Source organism: Anser cygnoides, chromosome 1 (assembly GCF_040182565.1).
Source record: "Anser cygnoides isolate HZ-2024a breed goose chromosome 1, Taihu_goose_T2T_genome, whole genome shotgun sequence".
Classification (NCBI taxonomy): Eukaryota; Metazoa; Chordata; class Aves; order Anseriformes; family Anatidae; genus Anser; species Anser cygnoides.
Genome location: NC_089873.1, coordinates 54236618 through 54256596, shown reverse-complemented (window position 1 = coordinate 54256596; position 19979 = coordinate 54236618). Strand labels below are relative to the sequence as shown.

At 36.2% G+C, this 19979-nt stretch overlaps 1 protein-coding gene across 16 annotated transcripts in view; it reads right to left on the bottom strand.

Annotated features, from left to right (window-relative positions):
* Positions 1–19979, bottom strand: part of PPFIA2 (PTPRF interacting protein alpha 2) — a 348861-nt gene that overhangs the window by 77064 nt on the left and 251818 nt on the right. For 14 of the 16 annotated variants that reach the window (XR_010830989.1, XM_066995740.1, XM_066995699.1 and 11 more), the window contains one exon: positions 8202–8318. Coding sequence is in view for 13 of the 16 variants with exons in the window: in XM_066995740.1 (XP_066851841.1) it covers positions 8202–8318 (117 nt within the window). In the remaining 3 variants the exon portion in view is untranslated. Of the gene's footprint in view, positions 1–1521; positions 1647–1676; positions 1974–8201; positions 8319–19979 lie in introns of those variants that run through there. The other 2 variants (XM_066995743.1, XM_066995741.1) reach the window with 2 other exon arrangements.

Sequence of the window (19979 nt, the reverse complement as noted above, 5' to 3'; positions counted from 1 at the left end):
CCAAATCCTAAGAGGAAAAGATTATTTTATGCAGTGGTAAGTGAAGATGTTCCTCATGACTTAGAAAAGTTGTCCATGAAAGCCAGAGCTTCACAGGAGAGAGAGAAAAACTATGTTTTCCACATCAAATAAAATTGTAGAAACTCTGTAGTATAGAAATAATAAAAAGGAATTAAAATAAACACCAAAGGAAGCTGAATTATACACATCACTTGACTTTATGAAAGCAAGAGTAAAATTTAATGCTGCAAAAAGCAACATTTACTGATGCTATTTGAGATGTAAGTAAAAATAAATACCAATAGTTACCAGACGATGCTCTTCACTATAGTGTAGAGAGCTTTTATCCCTATTCCGTTTGAATGCCTCGTGCTCAAAAAGGTTTAGAAGAAAGTAAATGACATTAACACAGATACATAGCTATATAGTAGTCCAATCACAAGTGACAGTTAAACTACAAGCAAAAGTAAACTGATCATCATCCATAAAATCAGCACACAAAACAAAATCTTAAAAGCTATACCAAAACAAATAGCATTACACTGAAGATGTCACAGTGATTTCTAAGTGGTTGTTTGTCTCTTCATCTTTCAAGGCTATGCTACTTCCCTAGGTTTTTCCTAGGTCTTTTGGTCTGTGTCAGGCAATAATCTCATAATCATTAGAGGCCTCCTCTTGAATTACTCTGAATTTTCCCCAGTCTCTAATCAACTACCCAAGCCAACATTCTCTCAAATTTCTTCTCCCCCGCTACCCTGCCATACTCATGTAAAAATAGCTATCTTCTCCAGCATTTTTCTCTCTAAATCTCCTCATTGTCTTGCTCCTTCTTTCAAGCCATCAAAAGACTCCAGCTTTTATTACCACTTTAAAGGTCTGGAACAACTCTGCTTCCTGATCAGCTTTCAGCTCTTATTCTTCTTTCTGATGCCTGTAATCATCTGTCATGCTCTACTCATTTTGCAAAATGGGGCAGGGGGATTAAAAAAAAAAGAAAGTCTACTTGATGGGTGGGCATTTTTCTTCTTGGTGATAGCCCCTTCCAGAATGTCTACATATTTCTGTTTTGTACTGTTGGAAAGAATTTCTGAGATTTCATGCAGGACAGAGAAATAATTTCCAGGTGCTTTATTAGAAGCCTAGTTAACTGCCCAAACCAAGCCATACACAGGCCAGCAGGCATGAAGACTCCTTGCAGTAAGCCACCCAGCAAAGGTCAGCTAGCAAAATGCTTGGAGTAAAATTCCCATAGATAGCAAGACTTCTAAAGCAGTGTTTTAACAGGCCTAATATAGGGGTTTCTGTTAGGTGAAAGGGAAAAAAGTTTCCATGACTGAAAGACAAGTTAATTTATATTGAACAGACAAAAAAGAGCTGACTGAAAGTCTATTGATTTATCATGTAAATAATGCAAAAGTAATGTAGCTTTTCAATATCGTAAAATATCTATGCCATAGCATTGAGCACTAAATAATCATAATCATACAAACATACTCAGCTACTGAGCAGAACAGTACTCACAGAATATTTGCCTAAAGCCTCTTTCAGAGAGAATATTGCATATTATTCCACTAGGGATACTCCCAGCATAGGCCTGACTCCTTAGATTTATAAAGACTTTTAGTCCTAGCTGCAGCATTTTTCCCATTTTTCTTTTCATTCTGAAAACTCCTTACCTTTCCAGTTGTGTCAAGCCATCAATCTTCATTAAGACTCCCTCAGCACACACTTTTAAAATTAGGGTATCAATATTAATCCATAAAGGGTCTATTAGAAAGCCCAAAAGATATCTGTGCTGCTTGGAAACTAACCCATCATCTAATTTTTTTTTTTTTTTTCAGTCTGAAGTGTATTACTTTTTAAATTTAGAATGCTTTGGGATAAGGATTGTGTCTCCTACTATTTTATTTTTATACATCATGCATCGTGATTACATTTAAACAGCAAAACAAGAAGTCTTTACAACAAACTTTCTCCCAGTTACAAACATCCCTTTGATAATAAGCGTTAAATCATTACAGCCGTCTTTAAAATGCTACTTCTAATGAGGGCTGCCTGTGCCTGCCTTCACTCCATTCTTTGCTGCTCCACTATGCTGCCAATTAAAATGAAAGAGTAAAGGAGCACACATGAAATAAATTAGTAAGTAGGAGCTGGAAGTTTTCTTCTTCAGCTTGCTACAAACCAAAGTGATCAGAAGATCCAAAAATATTCTAGTACAAAAAACAGAACAGATTCCAATAACTGCTCTGAAAGAGACCTGCTATGTTTTAGATACTATTTCCTCTTAATATTATTTGATTTGCAAACTAATTTGATTAGCCTACTCTGAGTTTGCTTTGGCAAAATACTTTTTATTCCTACAGGATGCAATGTCTATAACTGTTGTCAATTTTTTAACAGATTTTAGTATTTATAAACTGCAGGCGTTTCACTTAATTATTGGAATACGTTAGCGTCATGACGAAGAAGAAAAAAACGTGATTCTTAAATGAGGTGAATGTGAGTGCCTGAGGCATATTATAAGGCAATATACCTGTTTAATACAGATAAAAAGTAATTATATACAGGTCTGAGTTCCTTGTAAAGGAACACAGGTTATATATATACAGGTTATATATAAAGGTTATAAGTATTGAAGTGACATGTGGGATGTATATATATAAAGGCAATAAATAGAGACAAATTGACTTTGTTTTGTGCCAGTGTTTATAGGCTGTGGTTACAGATGTCAGCAATTAAGTTTAAAAATAGAAACAGTGCATTTTCAAGGAGAAACATCCTGGTCTACACTGCACGTATACGCTTAGCTTTCATGCCTTCAGCGTAATGAAATCTGCATAAAAAAGCTTTGTCAGGCAGGAGCCACCCTGTGCATACAAGGTGTCTATGAGAATAAAAATAGCCATTCCCCACGTAAATTAATCTCTCATAAAACTCCATTAACTTCGGAAGAATTATAGCAATGATTTGTTATATGTTTGAAATAAAAGTTGTAGCATGGAATTTACTCTGGAATATTCTCCAATATGGGCCAGAAATTGGGAATGAATTTTGAAACACACCGTTGTAAGTGAAGGACATGCTATAATGGTTGATATGTAAGGTATACAAATATCAGAAAATGACACTTTTTCCAAAGTAACTTCAATCCTTCCCAATTTGCATATGAAAATTTCTGATAACATTCCATTTTAATGAATAACTCAATTTCCATGACTTGCATGGACGCTAAAATAAATATCAGCAAGGAATAGTGACTTTATTTGAAAACAAGCTACTTATTCTCAGCATCTTACTTTTAGAGGTCCAGAAAGCACCACATAATGGTACCATAGTTTACAGCAAGAAATGAGAACACATTGTGCCTGCTATAAACATCTGAGACTCATTCTTATTTCTTGCTCCAGTTATGTATGGTAAATGGTGCCTGAAATTCAACCACAAGCTCAGGTACACCAATTTGTCTTTAAATGTATTAATGAATATTTTAGGAAGGAAAATCTTACATTTAGGGTATCTTGACAAATTTTCCATCAAACTGAAAGCAATTTGGGGCAAAAATATTTCCTTCCTCAAACTTGAACATGATTGTTGACTGGAGACAGAGTAGAGACTTTGTATTTCTCAAGTAACCCATTATTTCATACACTTACAAGGGCTTTCATATTGCATTTTGACAAAAAATAAAAATAAAAAAAGAGTGAACCATACTGACTTAAAATTACATGGGAATGGGTAAATGGATGCATATGGTTATGGGTTAAGTGGGAAAATAATATAATACACCTGGTGCTGTTTCTGGTATGTATAATTTTAATGTGAAATTATGAAAATTCATGTCCTTCTAACCTAAGGGTTGTAATAAAAAGCATCAGTGGGCTTTCTTTTTTAATGCTCCTTCTCTTTATTTAACCTTATGTTTACTTTCTCAAACACTTTCTCAAAAAATTAAAACTCTACTGGTCAAAAATGTTCTCCTGCTTTTACATGATAATCTAGTTTTCCCCACTGTCTCCTGAAACATCCTCCCAGAGCTGAGAAAACCAAACCTCATGTACCATAGCTTGAGGTGGCCAATGAACTTTGGTAATCCTTTATTAACACCTTGCATGCAAGTTCCCCCAGAGGTACTTCAGGTGCAGTCCGTAGACCCCACTGTTATTCTCAAGAGGGGCTCATCAGTTGTCACTTACTGCTGGTTGTTTCGGGCAGGAAACCATGAGAAGAGGTGCACACGGTCTGTCCCCCCTGCAGGGTGGTGAGCTCCTTCTTCAATATTTGTACCACTGCAGAGCTTCCCATCTGCCCACCTTCTTTCCTTTAACATCCCTGCATACATCCTCCACTAGAATCCTCAGGATCATGAATGCTGGTCAGTCCCAGCTTTACAGCTTCCCTAGCTGCTTCCCAATAGACTTACCATTTATTCACAGTGAATCCTGCCTTCCCTGGCCTTTACTTATGGGGAAATCAGGCCATCATCCTCACAGATCAAGTGAAGGATCTGGATGGCAGTAAATCGCATCCAGTGGTCACAGATCTAGCTAGGAGATTATTTGATAATAGAAATGTTTGCATCTTAATTCCCATGGTAGGTAATCTTTGAAAGTTTTTTTTTTTTTCTAAAAGAATTTTTCAAAGTCCGTTAAAACTCTTCTTTTTGTGTAATTTGCCTCCTTGCAGGTTTCTCTACTTGCCAGATTTTAAATTTAATTTAAGTGATATAGCATAGAAGCTTTGCAGTTGTACAGCAGAAATTTTAATGTATCTAGCTGAGGTCCCCACTAGAGAACATGGGTGACCTCACCCGTTCAGTGAGCTGGCATCCATCTTCCAGTGAAAGCAACTTGCAGTGCAATCTGCAGACTGTTCTAGGTGCAAAATTTAGACCCAAGAAACTGTTCGGTTTGGTTTTAAATTGGGATAATCCCATGTTGAAATCCCTAATATTTTCCTAGAGCAGCTATTTTAAGAAGTTTGGAATTTTTTAAGATCATAACTGGAAGCCATTTACTCTTTCTCTTCTTTTTCCTTTGTTTTCTAAAGCAATAAATATACCTAGTTAGTAATTCTCATTGCTTCTATTTTACTATTATTTTCTTTTGAAATGTTTCAGTTATACTTGATAATGAGCCTCCGTTTATGATTGCACTCCATCACCACTAGTATGACTTCTATTTCTTAAAGATTAACTATCTTGATTTACCTTACTGCTCAATTTAAAAAATATCATTATGTATGCAGCAACTGCTTTACAGAAATCAATTTATGGTATATTAGAATGATTTCTTTTTGAGCCAAATTTGTTGTCTTATAAAAATGTATAAAAATGTAAAAAAAGAAAATTAATGTCCCAGAAAAGTTCTTAGACTGTTCTTTAAATCCTATTTCTAGGAAGTGCTTTAAAAATATTTAATAACTTCCTTCAGCACCTTTTCTAAGCACTGAAGTAATATAAAATATAAAATATTTCCATGTTGCTGTAAAATGCAGTCATATTGTCTTTTTTTTTTGTCCTCATTTTTCTTTCTTTTCATGGGAATATACTAATCATTCAGCATTGCTGCTGCAAATGAGCTGGAACCAATGACGACATCTTTTTCATAAATACACAAAAAGTTATTCCAGCTTCAGAATGGCTGTTAAATTTGGGACACACTTAAATCTCCCCAAAGAGTCTAGTCTGCATGTTTTCCAGGGCTGACTAACTCTTTCTGCAGATTTACCTGAGAGATCCTCTAATGACGTATATCTGTTTGGTACTAACTGTTGTCAGAATCTGAGCAAGCTCTACTTCAGTGTACATTTTACCATGTATGTACTTCCTGAGAAGTCCAAAAACTCCTGAAGGTATTACTTAAGTTTTACTTATATATCAACTGTGAAAAGTGGAAACCTGAAATGTAGGAACTACTCCGTCTGACTGAAACTGAACCCTGGTCTCCTGAATTAAAAGAGGGTAGAAACCACGGCATCATAGCTTATTGGCCTTCATCCCTACAGCTGAAGTTGAAGGACATTTTAAAAGTAATGTTTAGTGTACAGGCTTAAGCTGAAGTATTTTGCAAAGTGAGGGCTTCTATTTACAAACTAAGAAGGAATTAATGGTGGGCGCAAAGGTAATAGGAAGTTAGAAAGTAGCTAGTGCAGAGGATGTGAATTGGAACGGAAAGGAACGGAACGGAACGGAACGGAACGGAACGGAACGGAAAGGAAAGGAAAGGAAAGGAAAGGAAAGGAAAGGAAAGGAAAGGAAAGGAAAGGAAAGGAAAGGAAAGGAAAGGAAAGGAAAGGAAAGGAAAGGAAAGGAAAGGAAAGGAAAGGAAAGGAAAGGAAAGGAAAGGAAAGGAAAAGAAAGGAAAGGAATAGAGTAGAGTAGAGTAGAGTAGAGTAGAGTAGAGTAGAATAGAATAGAATAGAATAGAATAGAATAGAATAGAATAGAATAGAATAGAATAGAATAGAATAGAATAGAATAGAATAGAATAGAATAGTTCAGTTGAAAGGGACCTATAGAGGTCACTGAGTTCAACTGCCTGACCACTTCAGGGCTAAGCACAAGTTAAAGCACGTTATTGAGGGCATTGTCTAAAGGTCTTTTGAACACTGACAAGCTTGGGACATCAACCACCTCTCTAGGAAGCCTGTTCCAGTGTTTGATCACCCTCACAGTAAAGAATTCTTTCCTAATATCTGGTCTGAACCCCCCTGCTGCAGTTTTTTGACATATCCCACGCCTCCTAACTAGAGGTCACTGGTAGATCCAGTGTCAACATAGTGTCTTGTGGTCTCCCTATTCAGAATGCTTTCATTACTATAAGGAGCAAAAGAAGAAGCCTTTAATTCATATCAACAATAAAAACTTAGGTAGTTTTAGGAAGTGTAGAATTTTTCTGGACATAATGGTCTAAAAAAAATCAGTCTTAATGATACGTTACTCTGGCTTTTCATTCTTGTTTCATGAATATGCAGGACATAATATCTAAATGACAGATATTCTGATTTCCTCTTAGTTCTGCTTACAGGGAAAGAAGTAAGTTGAAGATTTAGTTGCATTTAAAAGCACAGGTGAGGTGTATTTTTTTTTTTTTAAATCGTGGATGTGTCAAACAGTAAGATTTTTCAAGGAAAAAGAAAAAAGGTGAACGGTATTTATTTAGTGTATGTTTCTCAACCACATAGATAACTTGAAAAATACACATACATAGTAAACTGCAAAACATATAAACTAATGCTTGCAGTGCAAGTACACTCTAGTAAATTGGATTACCTACTATTACTTACTAAATAAGTAATAATGAGTATTATTTTTATAAGTGTAATTTATGCTACTGTTCATCACATGTCATTATAAAAAATACACAATTAGAGAACCAAGCAGCAACTTTACTCAGTTCAGCTGTCTGCAAAATGTTATATTATGCTTGCATATTAATTTAATAACTGTGAATCAAGAGAAGATATGCAACTTGGTTTTATCCATCTGGAAAACTAAGATTCAGAGGAAATCCTTATTTCTAAATCAGATATTCTCTAACTTGTCTTTGTTGTTCAGCCTTAAATGGGCAAATAGCCTAACTTCTATACAGCTATTTTGTATTGAAAGAATGTTAATTAATATGCTCTTCACCTTTCTTTATATGAGCGAGGATATAAACCTGCAACATGTCAATGTGTAACACAGAGGAAAATGTGTTTTTCTAGTTTTTAGGTCTCTTTGTCATTCCCTGATGGGCTACATTGGCAGCAGTTTTTGCATATATGTCCTTTATGCGTATATGTCCTTTATGCATATATGCCCTAGTATGTATATACAATTACACCTTGCTCTTCTGCCTATGACATAGGGAGGACCACTCAGAAGGAGATGCTATCCTTAACTGCAGCATTTTGAAAAACAAAACAAAAAACAAACAAACAAACAAACAATAAAAGTTTACTATAATCTGTAGGCCTAACTCAATATCTGATCAGAGAGCTAAGACCTGCCCATTTGCACTTGCTTTTCATGTGAAAAAATTCATTGTTTGACATTGGTTTCAGTGGGCAAACAATATTGTAAATGGAAGTCCCATAAAATATTCACACTATACTTACAATAGATTCACATTACACTTACACTATATTCACATTACAGTGTTACACTGAATCAGTTCTTATATAGATTGTGTGCTCCAATGAAAACTAATGTTTTATACCTTTTCATGAACCTTTTGCCCTGGCTCCATTCCTTCAATATGCTCTGATTCAGCAGGCCCTTCACCAGCTGCAATTTTCCTTTGAATGTGTGCATTTTGTTCACGCAAAGCTACAATCTGCAAAAGATAGAAAGGAAATGGTCATATGTATAAGAAAACCAAAAATCACTTAGCAGGCGGTTTGTGAAATCTACTGACATTTTGATACCAAATTGGCCATTTGTAACATCCGCTATATTAGGTCTATACATGCAGAGAGGTTTAACAAAAAACAAACACAACAAACAAGCAAATAAACTTATATTGCTAATGATTAAGGAGCATTAAGGATACAAAAGAATGACAGAATGTCAGGATATTCAACATTATGTCTTGCTTTATCTTCTATCTTTATTATTCTTTCACATTGAACACAGTGGTTACCAAAGTAGCATTACAGGAGAACAGAGCCAAAAGACTATGAAAGAAAAACAAGTGATGTAAAATGAAATTCTAGTTTTATCAACTTTCCAGCACTTAGTAACTGTAACATGAATTCTAAGGGCTTTTTCTTAAGAAAAACAGGTACATAAAAGTCCTAAGTGTGGTATTCAATGGCTATTTTAGTGCAGATACAAGTAGGATTTTTTTTTCCTTTTTCATATTAAAGATACTGCTTCATTTATTTTTAGTGGTATAAAGTCCCACACAGATACTGGAAAATAAGCTGCTTTCTCTTTGCAATATTCTGCTTCCATGAGCATATATAATAAGTGGTTTACCAAATGGATAGCATTGTGTATTACAGTGGAATACTACTATGATGGGTAGATGCTGGTTTTTGGAAAGCTAGTGTAAATTTAAAGGTTTCTATCACTCTATTATATATGCATAAATACTGAGTCAAAAACACCCTAAAATACTGCCCTGTCCTGAAAGAAAAAAACATGTTGTAGTAGGGAAGACCTAAGTCAGTACTACTTGGTAAGCATGTTCAACAGTTAGGAATTTGTGGGACTTGAAGTAACTAGTAGATGGAAATCTACATTAAAAAATATATGTACTTTGGTCTGAATAATTTATTTTGAAAGTGTTTTTTTTGTTTGTTTGTTTTGGGGGGAGGGGTTCAAATTTTACTTTTAATTTATGTTTAAATTCTGATTGTAATGACTATTTGAATCAGCTCTGGCCAGCATTTGAGATCTGCGGGACACATCACTTTACATGATTCTTCCTTAATATAAATGTGGAAAAGTGTTTTGAGTCAAGCAGTTTCACTCCTCACTGATTTTCAAGTTACAGCCCTTGATGCATTTGTGTGATTTCCACTGGTTTCAGTGTCAAGACCAAGACTGGAGGGCAAAATTTCACCCACAACAATTGTATGAAAATATAAAAGAGTGGGAATTAAAATTGTGTGAGACAATATGTGTCTTCTGGGAATGTACAAATACACTGTACTTTAAAATTTTTGCCTAAGGAAATCTTTATAATCTCGTTAGTAGTGATTCCTTTTGTATAGTCATTGGTAATTTAAAAATTTAAAAACTTTTTATCTGAATAGCTCCACTATTTTTATTTATTTATTTATTTTTTATTGTTTTTATTGTTTGGTATGATGCAAATAGTTCTTAAACCTAAACTAAAGAAATAATGGTTTACAGCAAGAAAAATTAGCTAATAAAATTACCTAATAAGGCTATAAGTGACTTTCAGGTAGCTTAAGGAGATACTTCAAAGTATATACTATAAAATAATGATTTACAGAGAGTAACTGTACATTATGTGAAATAAATGTAAAATCACGGGATATGTTAACTGTCAGCTGACAATAGATCTGGAGTTTCATACAATAATCATTGATCCATTAAAATGCAGACTTCACTATGACATCATCTTGATTTATCACCTATTTCTAACACAAATCCTTAATCATCCTTCACATCAGTAAGAACATGGTGTAAACACGATTACAAAATTTTATAATTTCTTCACACATTCCACAACAGTTTTTTTTTTCCTCTTTCGGTATTTAGATACCTTTGGGCCACCACTTTTAAAGTAACTAACTAAATAAAATTATACCCTCAAAGTGAAATGCAAATAAAAGCATCTAACATTGTATACTATTATTTGGGGGGATTCACTTAATTTTGAACACTTAGGAACAATGTCTTTGCCCAAAATCCCTCATTTTAAAGGCTAATTGTTACCATGTTTTTGTAACTGAAAAGGATACAGAGTAACAACAAGCAGGAGCAGAATGAAGTTTCAAGTCTGGCCCACCTTAAAAGTATCAGCTCTAGTGGTCACGTAGCAGTTCTAAGTTGTGAAGAACTACACAGCTAATTCGCTTTCATACTTGTTCTCTTTTCCTGATTTAATGAATAAATTAATTCAGAATTAATGATCCTAAGACAGCAAGGAAACTCTCCTCCTGTTGCCTTACAAATAAAAATGGATTTTTACTTTTCACTTTGTTAAAGGAGAGGGGTTTTTTATTATTATCACACTTGCACTTATTACTTATTTCTTATTTAACTTGAACTTTTTAAAGTGTGCAAAATATTTACAAATGTGCTAATTTAGTCACTGAAAAAATTATCTAACTGTCTACACAGGTAGTCACACCAAAACATGGCTGTATGGGTTATGAGGATGTATGAATTAGGTGCAGATGAAGATGCAGATGACTCTTAAGTTTTTTGCCTAGGAAGCCTCTAAATCTTTCTTCTCAAAATTCTGATGATCATTGCAACAACAGATAATAACATTACAGATCTAGGTAAGTGAGTGATTGTTCAGTATTGATAAAACTCAGTAGTACTGCTTCTGAGAAATAAGAACATACATATTCCTTATATTTATGTTTTTATGTTTATGCAATCCAGCTTAACATATCTCTTACAAAGTATGTCTTGTCTAGAGTAAGCTTTTCAACTACCTACATATTATTTAACCCTATAAGGCAATAATATTTGATATAATTCTTAATGGTTTTCATGCTAAATTCTCTTTTGAAAAAGAAAAGGGTAATATTATTGAGGATGAAGTCATAAGTGCTTAAATTAAATTAACAGAAGACATTAATAAAAATAAATGTGCATGAATACTATCGTAGTTATTGAAAACTGGACAGTCAACCTTGGGTTCAAGTCCAAGTACTACCTCCTAAAATATGATCAAATATATCACAAAGTTTTTTCCTCATTGGTTTCTGAATGCAGTCCTCAAATCTTTAGATTACTTTTCTAAATCACTATTACAGACATTATTTTCCCATTTAGCACACTTGCAAAGCTTTTGACCTGGACCACAGTAACACATTTCAACGTCACTCAAATCTGGAGTGTAAAACTGCAGAGATGCTGGTACTCCCATAGTTAAGTCCTAAGATATCTTTCTATCTTAAGTCTAAATTTGGATCCCTACTAACTTTGCCAAACTCAGTCAAGTAATTTGAAAATTCACAACAATATATATATATATATATATTTGATTTAGAAGAATGAAAAAGAATTGTGGATTTAAATTTAAATCTAGAGTACTAGTTCTCTAGCTGGAACTTTCTAAATGTTGTGGCTTAATCCGATGAAGATACCCTAAAACCTAAAAAATGTTCCTTAACCTTGCTTTCTTCTCACAGGCATGTTGATCTCTGTAGACCTTTGTACAGTTCTCTACTTCCTGAGAGGCTATTCATTACCTCATTATAATTCCAGGCTTTAGATAACTAATTTACTGTGAACACAATATAAGAGTGATTTTGTAGTTGACAGCTCAGGGTGCCTCAGAGCTTGGAAGCTGGAGAACATTGCTGGATGTGTTAGACAGTAAGATTTGGAGAGAAAAATGACCGGTAAGGGACCAGATAAAACAGAGACCTTGCCATTAGGCTTATAAATGTTCTGATATCCCTAGGGAGAAGCCATTGTTACTATATACATTGTTACTATTAATGTGTATCTACATATATATAACTATAAATCACAAGAAGAATATTCTGGGTACCTTTCCTACCTGTAAACATTTTTTCTTGAAATCCTGGCCTGTGACCCCACAACAGAGCATGCTCTACTTAGGGCAAAAATGCCCTTAGGTATCCTGTATCATCCATTGACTTAAGACACAAATACAATAGCTGAGCTGAAAATCTTGAATATATCTGGCTGGCACAGAGCAGGATAACTGGAAAGCTAAAGTGCTGAATGCTGAGATTAAAGTGGTTATCTGGTTCCTTCTGTAAAAGCTGGAGAGAGAAACACTGTCAGCATATCTTCTGTGTCTGAAAGAGGTGGGATGAACAACATGCATATCTTTTCTCCTGGCTGAAAACACGTGATTATCTTAAATTTACGTGCTTCCATTATGATGGCTAAATAGAAGCAAAATTAATTCCATCAAGGAAGTGAAGAAATTCAAGAAAAAAAATCATGTTATGAACCAAAAAGTATGCTGCTAGTACAGTATTATACTATAGTATAACATTACTATACTATATATACAATATATTGCTATACTACACCATTGTTATACTATATATACACTATATACCATGTATTATTATACTATATATACCTAGGGGTGCTGTTTGACAAGAAGCATGTCATGAGCTTTCAATGTCTGCTTGCTGCACAGAAAGCCAACTGTATCCTGGGCTGCATAAAAAGAAGCATGGCCAGCAGGTCAAGGGATGTGATTCTCCCCCTCGGCTCTGCTCCTGTGAGATCACAGTCTTGCATTCAGCTCTGGGACCAGAGCACAAGAAGGAAATAGACATATTGGAACAAGTGCAGAGGAGGCCCACAAAGATGACCAGAGGGCTGGAGCAGCTCTCCTACGAAGAGAGGCTGAGAGAGTTGGGGTTGTTCAGCATGGAGTAGAGAAGGCTCCAGGGAGACCTTAAAGCTGCCTTCCAGTAGCTAAAGAGGGCCTACAGGAAAGCTGGGGTGGGACTCTTTGTCAGGGAGTGCAGTGACAGGATGATGAATAATGGCTTTAAACTAGAAAAGGGTATGTTTAGATTAGAGATTAAGAGGAAATTCTTCACTGTGAGGGTGGTGAGACACTGGAACAGGTTGCCCAGAGCAGCTGTGGATGCCCCATCCATAGAAGTGTTCAAGGCCAAGTTGGATGGGAGCAACCTGGTCTAGCTTGAGGTGTCCCTGTCACGGCAGGGGGTTGGAATTAGATGATCTTTAGGGTCCCTTCCAACCCAAACCATTCTATGATTCTATATCATAGTATAATACAGTATAGTTGGTCCTGCCCACTCCTTAGATGTGGTGGGGAAAATTGCTCCAGTTACCTCATGGATGCTTTTTTTCCTCTCAGTGTGTATAACAGTACAGACAAATAAATATAGTTATATGCTTTCAAAAGTATAAGGCCTCTATGGAGGCTAAATAAAATACTATTCTAATTTTTAAATAGTTGCATAATCAATTTCTCTATTGACTTTTTCTTCAATGTTTTTGCTATTTAAATTGTATTTAAAACCATCTGCCAGTAAAGGATTTAAATGTAATTACTGTAATCACCTTGTTTTAATTTGTTTTCCATGGAATATACGCTTGCATGTAGAGATATAAAGATATTTAATTAATAAGCACATAAAGCTAAAATATTACAGGTGTTTATTTTTGTAGGATTCTTTCTGATATTTAAAACAGTGATAAATATTTTTGACTTGGTTATTTCATTTTTATACTTTGAAGTTTTTAATTTATTAACTTTACGAATTTTAGAACTAGTTAAATATAATTTTTGTGGATAACAAAAGCTCTGAACAACATATATAGTGTTTGATAGTCCCCTAAAAACAGTAAGAAGCTGTATCACTTAAAGAACCTTTTTTGGTGTCAAAATGTCAAAGATTTTAGGCCTTTGAAAAGCTAATTTTTATATACTTTTCCTACCTTAAACTGTTGAACTGGTTTCTTTGATCTTTCAACATTGAAACAAATCTGTTCTAGCCAATTAAACTCTGATTCCCGTTTTTTACTTTGCTACAGCTGACAGACCTACAAGGTTTTTTTTTTTTATATATTTTTCTTAAATTGAAATAGTCCAGTCAAAAATATGTTTCTTTCTACATGGATGATATGATAAGCCAAACTTCTTGTGAATATATTATGTCAGTTTTCCATCCAGCTCTTATCTAAGTCTTTCAAAGAACAGTGAAACTGACTACTTGGATGTCCTCCTACATTATTTTATCATAACAGTCTATATTTAAACAGTGTTAAATATCAGATTTCAATCTACTGAGAACATAATTTAGACTCCCAGTCCATCTTTTGACTTTACTTTCATTTTGAGAGGGATAGCTTATGTGAAAGTTTAATCAATCTATCAAAATCTATCATTTTATATGGTAATAATTAGGTGTAGCACATGGAAAAAAAGGATGCTTAGAGATTGGGGTGGTTTCCTATGCCTTCTGCCTGAATGGAATTTAAATCCTAATTCATAAACATAAATGCACTTTTTTTCAAATTATATTTCTAATTTGTATTAATCTCAACACATCATTTCAGAAGCCACTGGTTAGACCTTTAAGAGACATTTAAATAAGATGATTGATTGAAATTATTTCACAGAATCACAGAATCATCTAGATTGGAAGAGACCTCCAAAATAACCTAGTCCAACCTCTGACCTAACACCAAGAAGTCCTCCACTAAACCGTATCACTAAGCTCAACTTCTAAACGTCTTTTAAAGACCTCCAGGGATGGTGACTCAACCACTTCCCTGGGCAGCCTATTCCAATGCCTAACAACCCTTTCAGTAAAGAAGTTTTTCCTAATATCCAACCTAAACCTCCCCTGGTGCAACTTTAGCCCATTCCCCCTCATCCTGTCACCAGGCACGTGGGAGAATAGACCAATTCCCACCTCGCTACAGCCTCCTTTAATGTACCTATAGAGAGCGATAAGGTCGCCCCTGAGCCTCCTCTTCTCCAGGCTGAACAATCCCAGCTCCCTCAGCCGCTCCTCATAAGACTTGTTCTCCAGACCCCTCACCAGCTTGGTCGCCCTTCTCTGGACTCTCTCGAGCACCTCCATGTCCTTTTTGTAGTGAGGGGCCCAAAACTGAACACAGTACTCAAGGTGCGGCCTCACCAGAGCTGAGTATAGGGGCACAATCACTTCCCTAGACCTGCTGGTCACACTGCTTCTTATACAAGCCAGGATGCTGTTGGCCTTCTTGGCCACCTGGGCACACTGCTGGCTCATATTCAGCCGATGATCAACCAATACTCCCAGGTCCTTCTCTGCCAGGCAGCTTTCCAACCATTCATCTCCCAGCCTGTAGCTCTGCTTGGGGTTGTTGTGCCCCAGGTGCAGGACCCGGCACTTGGCCTTGTTGAACTTCATACAGTTGGCCTCAGCCCATCAGTCCAGCCTATCCAGATCCTCCTGCAGAGCCTTCCTTCCCTCGAGCAGATCGACACATGCACCTAACTTGGTGTCATCTGCAAACTTATTGAGGGTGCACTCAATCCCCTCATCGAGATCATCAATAAAGATATTAAAGAGGACTGGCCCCAGTACTGAGTCCTGGGGGACTCCACTAGTGACCGGCCTCCAACTGGATTTGGCTCCACTCTCCACAACTCTTTGGGCCCGGCTATCCAGCCAGTTTTTAACCCAATGAAGTGTACACCAGTCCAAGCCAAGAGCAACCAGTTTCTTGAGGAGAATGTTGTGGGAAACGGTGTCAAAAGCCTTACTGAAGTCAAGGTAGACCACATCAACGGCCTTTCCCTCATCCACTAAGCGTGTCACTTTGTCATAGAAGGAGATCAGGTTCGTCAAGCAGGACCTGCCTTTCATAAACCCATGCTGACTGGTCCTGATCGCCTGGTTGCCCTGTAATTGCCGCTTGATGACACTCAAGATAATCTACTCCATGAGCTTCCCTGGCACTGAGGTCAAAGTAACAGGCCTATAGTTCCCTGGGTCTACCCTCCGGCCCTTCTTGTAGATGGGCATCATGGTTGCTTGCCGATTTTAAGTGTACTATGTACAATTGTACTATGTACAATTTTAATTTTACTATGATGGAATAATGACAGGATTTGTCATTATTAATATTTTATTTTAGTTATAGGGATAGAAATGCATGTGAATTTTCTTGACATTTTATACATAACGTCTGAAAAGAATTATAATGGTAATCAGTCTTGTGTATCATCAGGATCTTGTATTAACAATACACTGTATTTCTTTCACTCTTTGATGGAGGAAAGGCAAAGCATGGAATGTACACCTGCAAAATCTTTTCATTAAAAAACAAATTGAACCTTTTGTGAATCTGAGTAAAAGCTAGGTATTATGAAAAGAGAATTTGTCATGGGACATTTAAAACCAAACAAAGGCAATTATGTCATATTTTATGTGCTCCTCAGGGCAGGTTTAGAAAGGATGCCCCTCATTCAGTGGGGGTCACCTGAATGCCTGCTGTAAATTGTAAGAACAGGACTTGCATAAAAACCTCAGATATGTCAAAATATTAATTTTAATTGTATTTCTCCTTGAGTAAAAATAAATCTTTTAATAATTCTGTTCAAAAGAGACTTTCAATATTTAATTAGAAAGCCACTGGATAGTTTCAAATTTTACTGCAATTTTAATGACTCTGTCAGCTGAGGTGTGACAGATTTAGGTGCAGTACTTTAAGACATTTGTGCCTACATCCTCGCGGTCTGAATTTACCAGCAGGATATCAGAAGCAGCGTAAGTGCATGCCCAGGAGATGCCATTCACAACTTCGCGCTTGAACACAGTTTTGTGTGATGCAAGACCAGGAATGCTGATATCCCAGGCACAGAAATGCATTCTCCATTATAAGGGCAGGGAATGTTATAATTTTGGATGGGTAGCTAAAAATGACTGCTTCCACTGCTCTGAGAGATCACATTTGGTTCTAAGCCTCTACAGATCTAGTACCTACAAAAGTATCTCTATCACTTTCTTTGTTGTGATGCTTAACTCCTTGTAATCATTAATTCACTTGTCTTCACAACTGCCCTCACAATGGAAGATTAAAATACTAGTGGTCCATATACCTCAAGAATCATATGTATGTTAGGAACACATTTTCTGTTGAAGACGGAGGCTAAATACTCTTCAAAGTACAAAGGAAATCTATTCACAGGTAAAGGGACAAATATTTGAAATTTCTTGGCAGATTGCTCCAGTCTACAAAGTTAGTGTAATTTAAAAACCAAAAGCAAAACAAATTATCAAAGTGGTATCTTTCCATCCACTGCTTTCCTGCTTATACTCCTTTTTATCCCCCTCCTATGTAATCACTTGCAGCCTCATGATTGCTGAATTGTAGCAATTATAGTACTGCATAGTGCACACTTACCTGCATTTTTTTTCCATATATTCACAACGCTGGATAAATTACTGTTAGGTTGCAAGACAGACAGCTCATGAAATCACAGACAAAAACTCTGTATAGGTATATAAGTACTCAAACTGGTAAGAAAAGATTTCAATGGAAATCTCCCTTTATAATACAGTTGCAAGTGATCTGAATGAGCAGTTACATTTTTCCTACAAATAAAAAATTTATTGAGATTTTTAATCTTCTTCTGGCAAGAAGATTAGCTATTTCTAGTCTATAAGCATATTCCAACTGAAAACTTCCATTTTTAATGATGCCTAAGATGTACATGCCTGAAGACCTGGGGGAAACCTAACATTCTTTCATATGAGTATTGCTCGAGTCCCTGTGCATTTGTTTATGTTGAGTTACCTGCCCTGGCATGAGATAAGAAACCAGGCAGGAAAGGCAAAATCATGACCCAGTCAAAGAGTATTCCCTTAGACACAGCAGTGGTTCTTGTTGCTGGGGGAGAGGCCATCACAGCCTTAGCACTGCTAGCTCAGTGGAGAGACTAGAGATCAAAGTGGACTAATCTGCTAAAAGAGTTACAAGAGGCACTGGCAGCAATTGCCAGCTGAGGCAGCTGCTGGGCACTGAGATCACCTGAGGAATGGCTCTGCCATAAGAAGAGGATGGCTGAATGCCCAGGGCAAGCAGTGGGAGTCTGAGGCCACGGCAGGTCTACCTCAAGGCCTGCCAGGCAATGCCAGGTCTGTGTTAGGTCTCTGGTATTTCACATCCACTTTCTCTGTGTAAATTTTGGCACGATAAAACATATTTTGCATGGAAGAAACCAATTCGAAGTTACATCACGTTGTCACTGTTCACAAGCTCCTGGAGGAAACCTTGCATGTGCCAAGCCACAGAGTCCTCCAGCTAAGAGCACAACAGCAGTTGCAACCACAGGCCTGTAGGAAGGCAGCTGGATCACAGGCTCTCACCATGAGAAGCAGAGGTACCAACCCAGCACCTGCTGTGGTGAAAAGTCATACTTGGAGCACTGCAAAATGTTCTCTGAATTAGCATCTCGATCCATGTTTCATGTTTTCCTGTTTGATTTCAGTACCTACAACTGTGATACAATGCACCAGCTTAGGTTATTTTGACAGATATTCAGATCCCTGCCATCTAAACCTTCACAAGGAATCTTTTTCTTAATACAAACTTGCAAATAATTAACATTACTCAACCAACTCTATTTAGTCATCCAATAATGATGAGTTTCTTAGGTTGTCATAAAGTTCAACACTTCTTAAATTATTTCCAACAATGCAGGTGATTGAGGCAAGAGCAATGTGAAGTTTCTTCTGGCCAGTAGCTCCTGTTGCGCTGCAAGTGCTCTCTCTGACATCATGGTTAGCAATAGACCACAAAATGAGAGGTATCATGGTGTGGACTGACTTACAGTCTAACAGTTTAAATTCCACACAGAAAATGACAGAATGTTGACTTAGCTACATGATTTACCACAAATTCTGATTTGCTCCATTTTTTATGTTGATCAAAGGAAGAGTCCAAACAGGAAGTTTGCCTCATCCTCAAGTAAGAGTATTCTAGTGAGATAGTCCAGTAATGAGACCACCAAAGTCCTCCTGAAAAACACAGGGAGGATGTGTTAACCTTAACCACCTTCTCACCATTCACTAGACAACAGCAGCTCAAAATCTAAGATTCGCCAGCTTTTGTCAAATAATGAAAACTTCACCTACCAAAGTGCGTGACTTTGGTAGATGGGATAAAGAAATCCCTGAAGGCAGATAACAATTAATTTTTATCAACAGAAAAGGAAAATATTTCCAGTGAATAACATGAAATGAAAAAAAAATAAAAATAATTTGTTCATTCCATTTAACCAAACCTGAAACTCCATTTTGGTTGCAGGTTGTGTTTTTGGAATTTCTGTTGTGACTTCACACATTCTAAAATCTCAGTAGTTGTGAACTTTCTTTTAACACTGGAATTTAAATTTTTCATCAAATTTTGGTCTCATAGATCAATACTATTTTACTTGATAAAGATTATTTGAAATCACAGTTCAAAAATTTCTGATTAGTTAATAGTAGATGCAATTGAATAACAAGTTCAAGAATTAAAATTGAAATAAATAAACTAAACCAATGGATTTTAGTTTCTATTGTGACATGGCTCTTTATGAAGACTCACAGGATCTGCAATACGTATCCACACATTAATGTATATAGCTCTAAAATCTTCAGCATGACAGCAATTTTGTACTGCTTTTGAAAAGCTATTTAAAAAAAAATCACAAATACTAGTTAAAGCAGCAACTTTAACTACTTAGTTAACTGAATAGTTTAACTTTAAAACAGCACCAACTGTTTAATCTATTCTTCTCCCCACTTCCTGGCCATATAATTCTAATGGATTCCAGTCC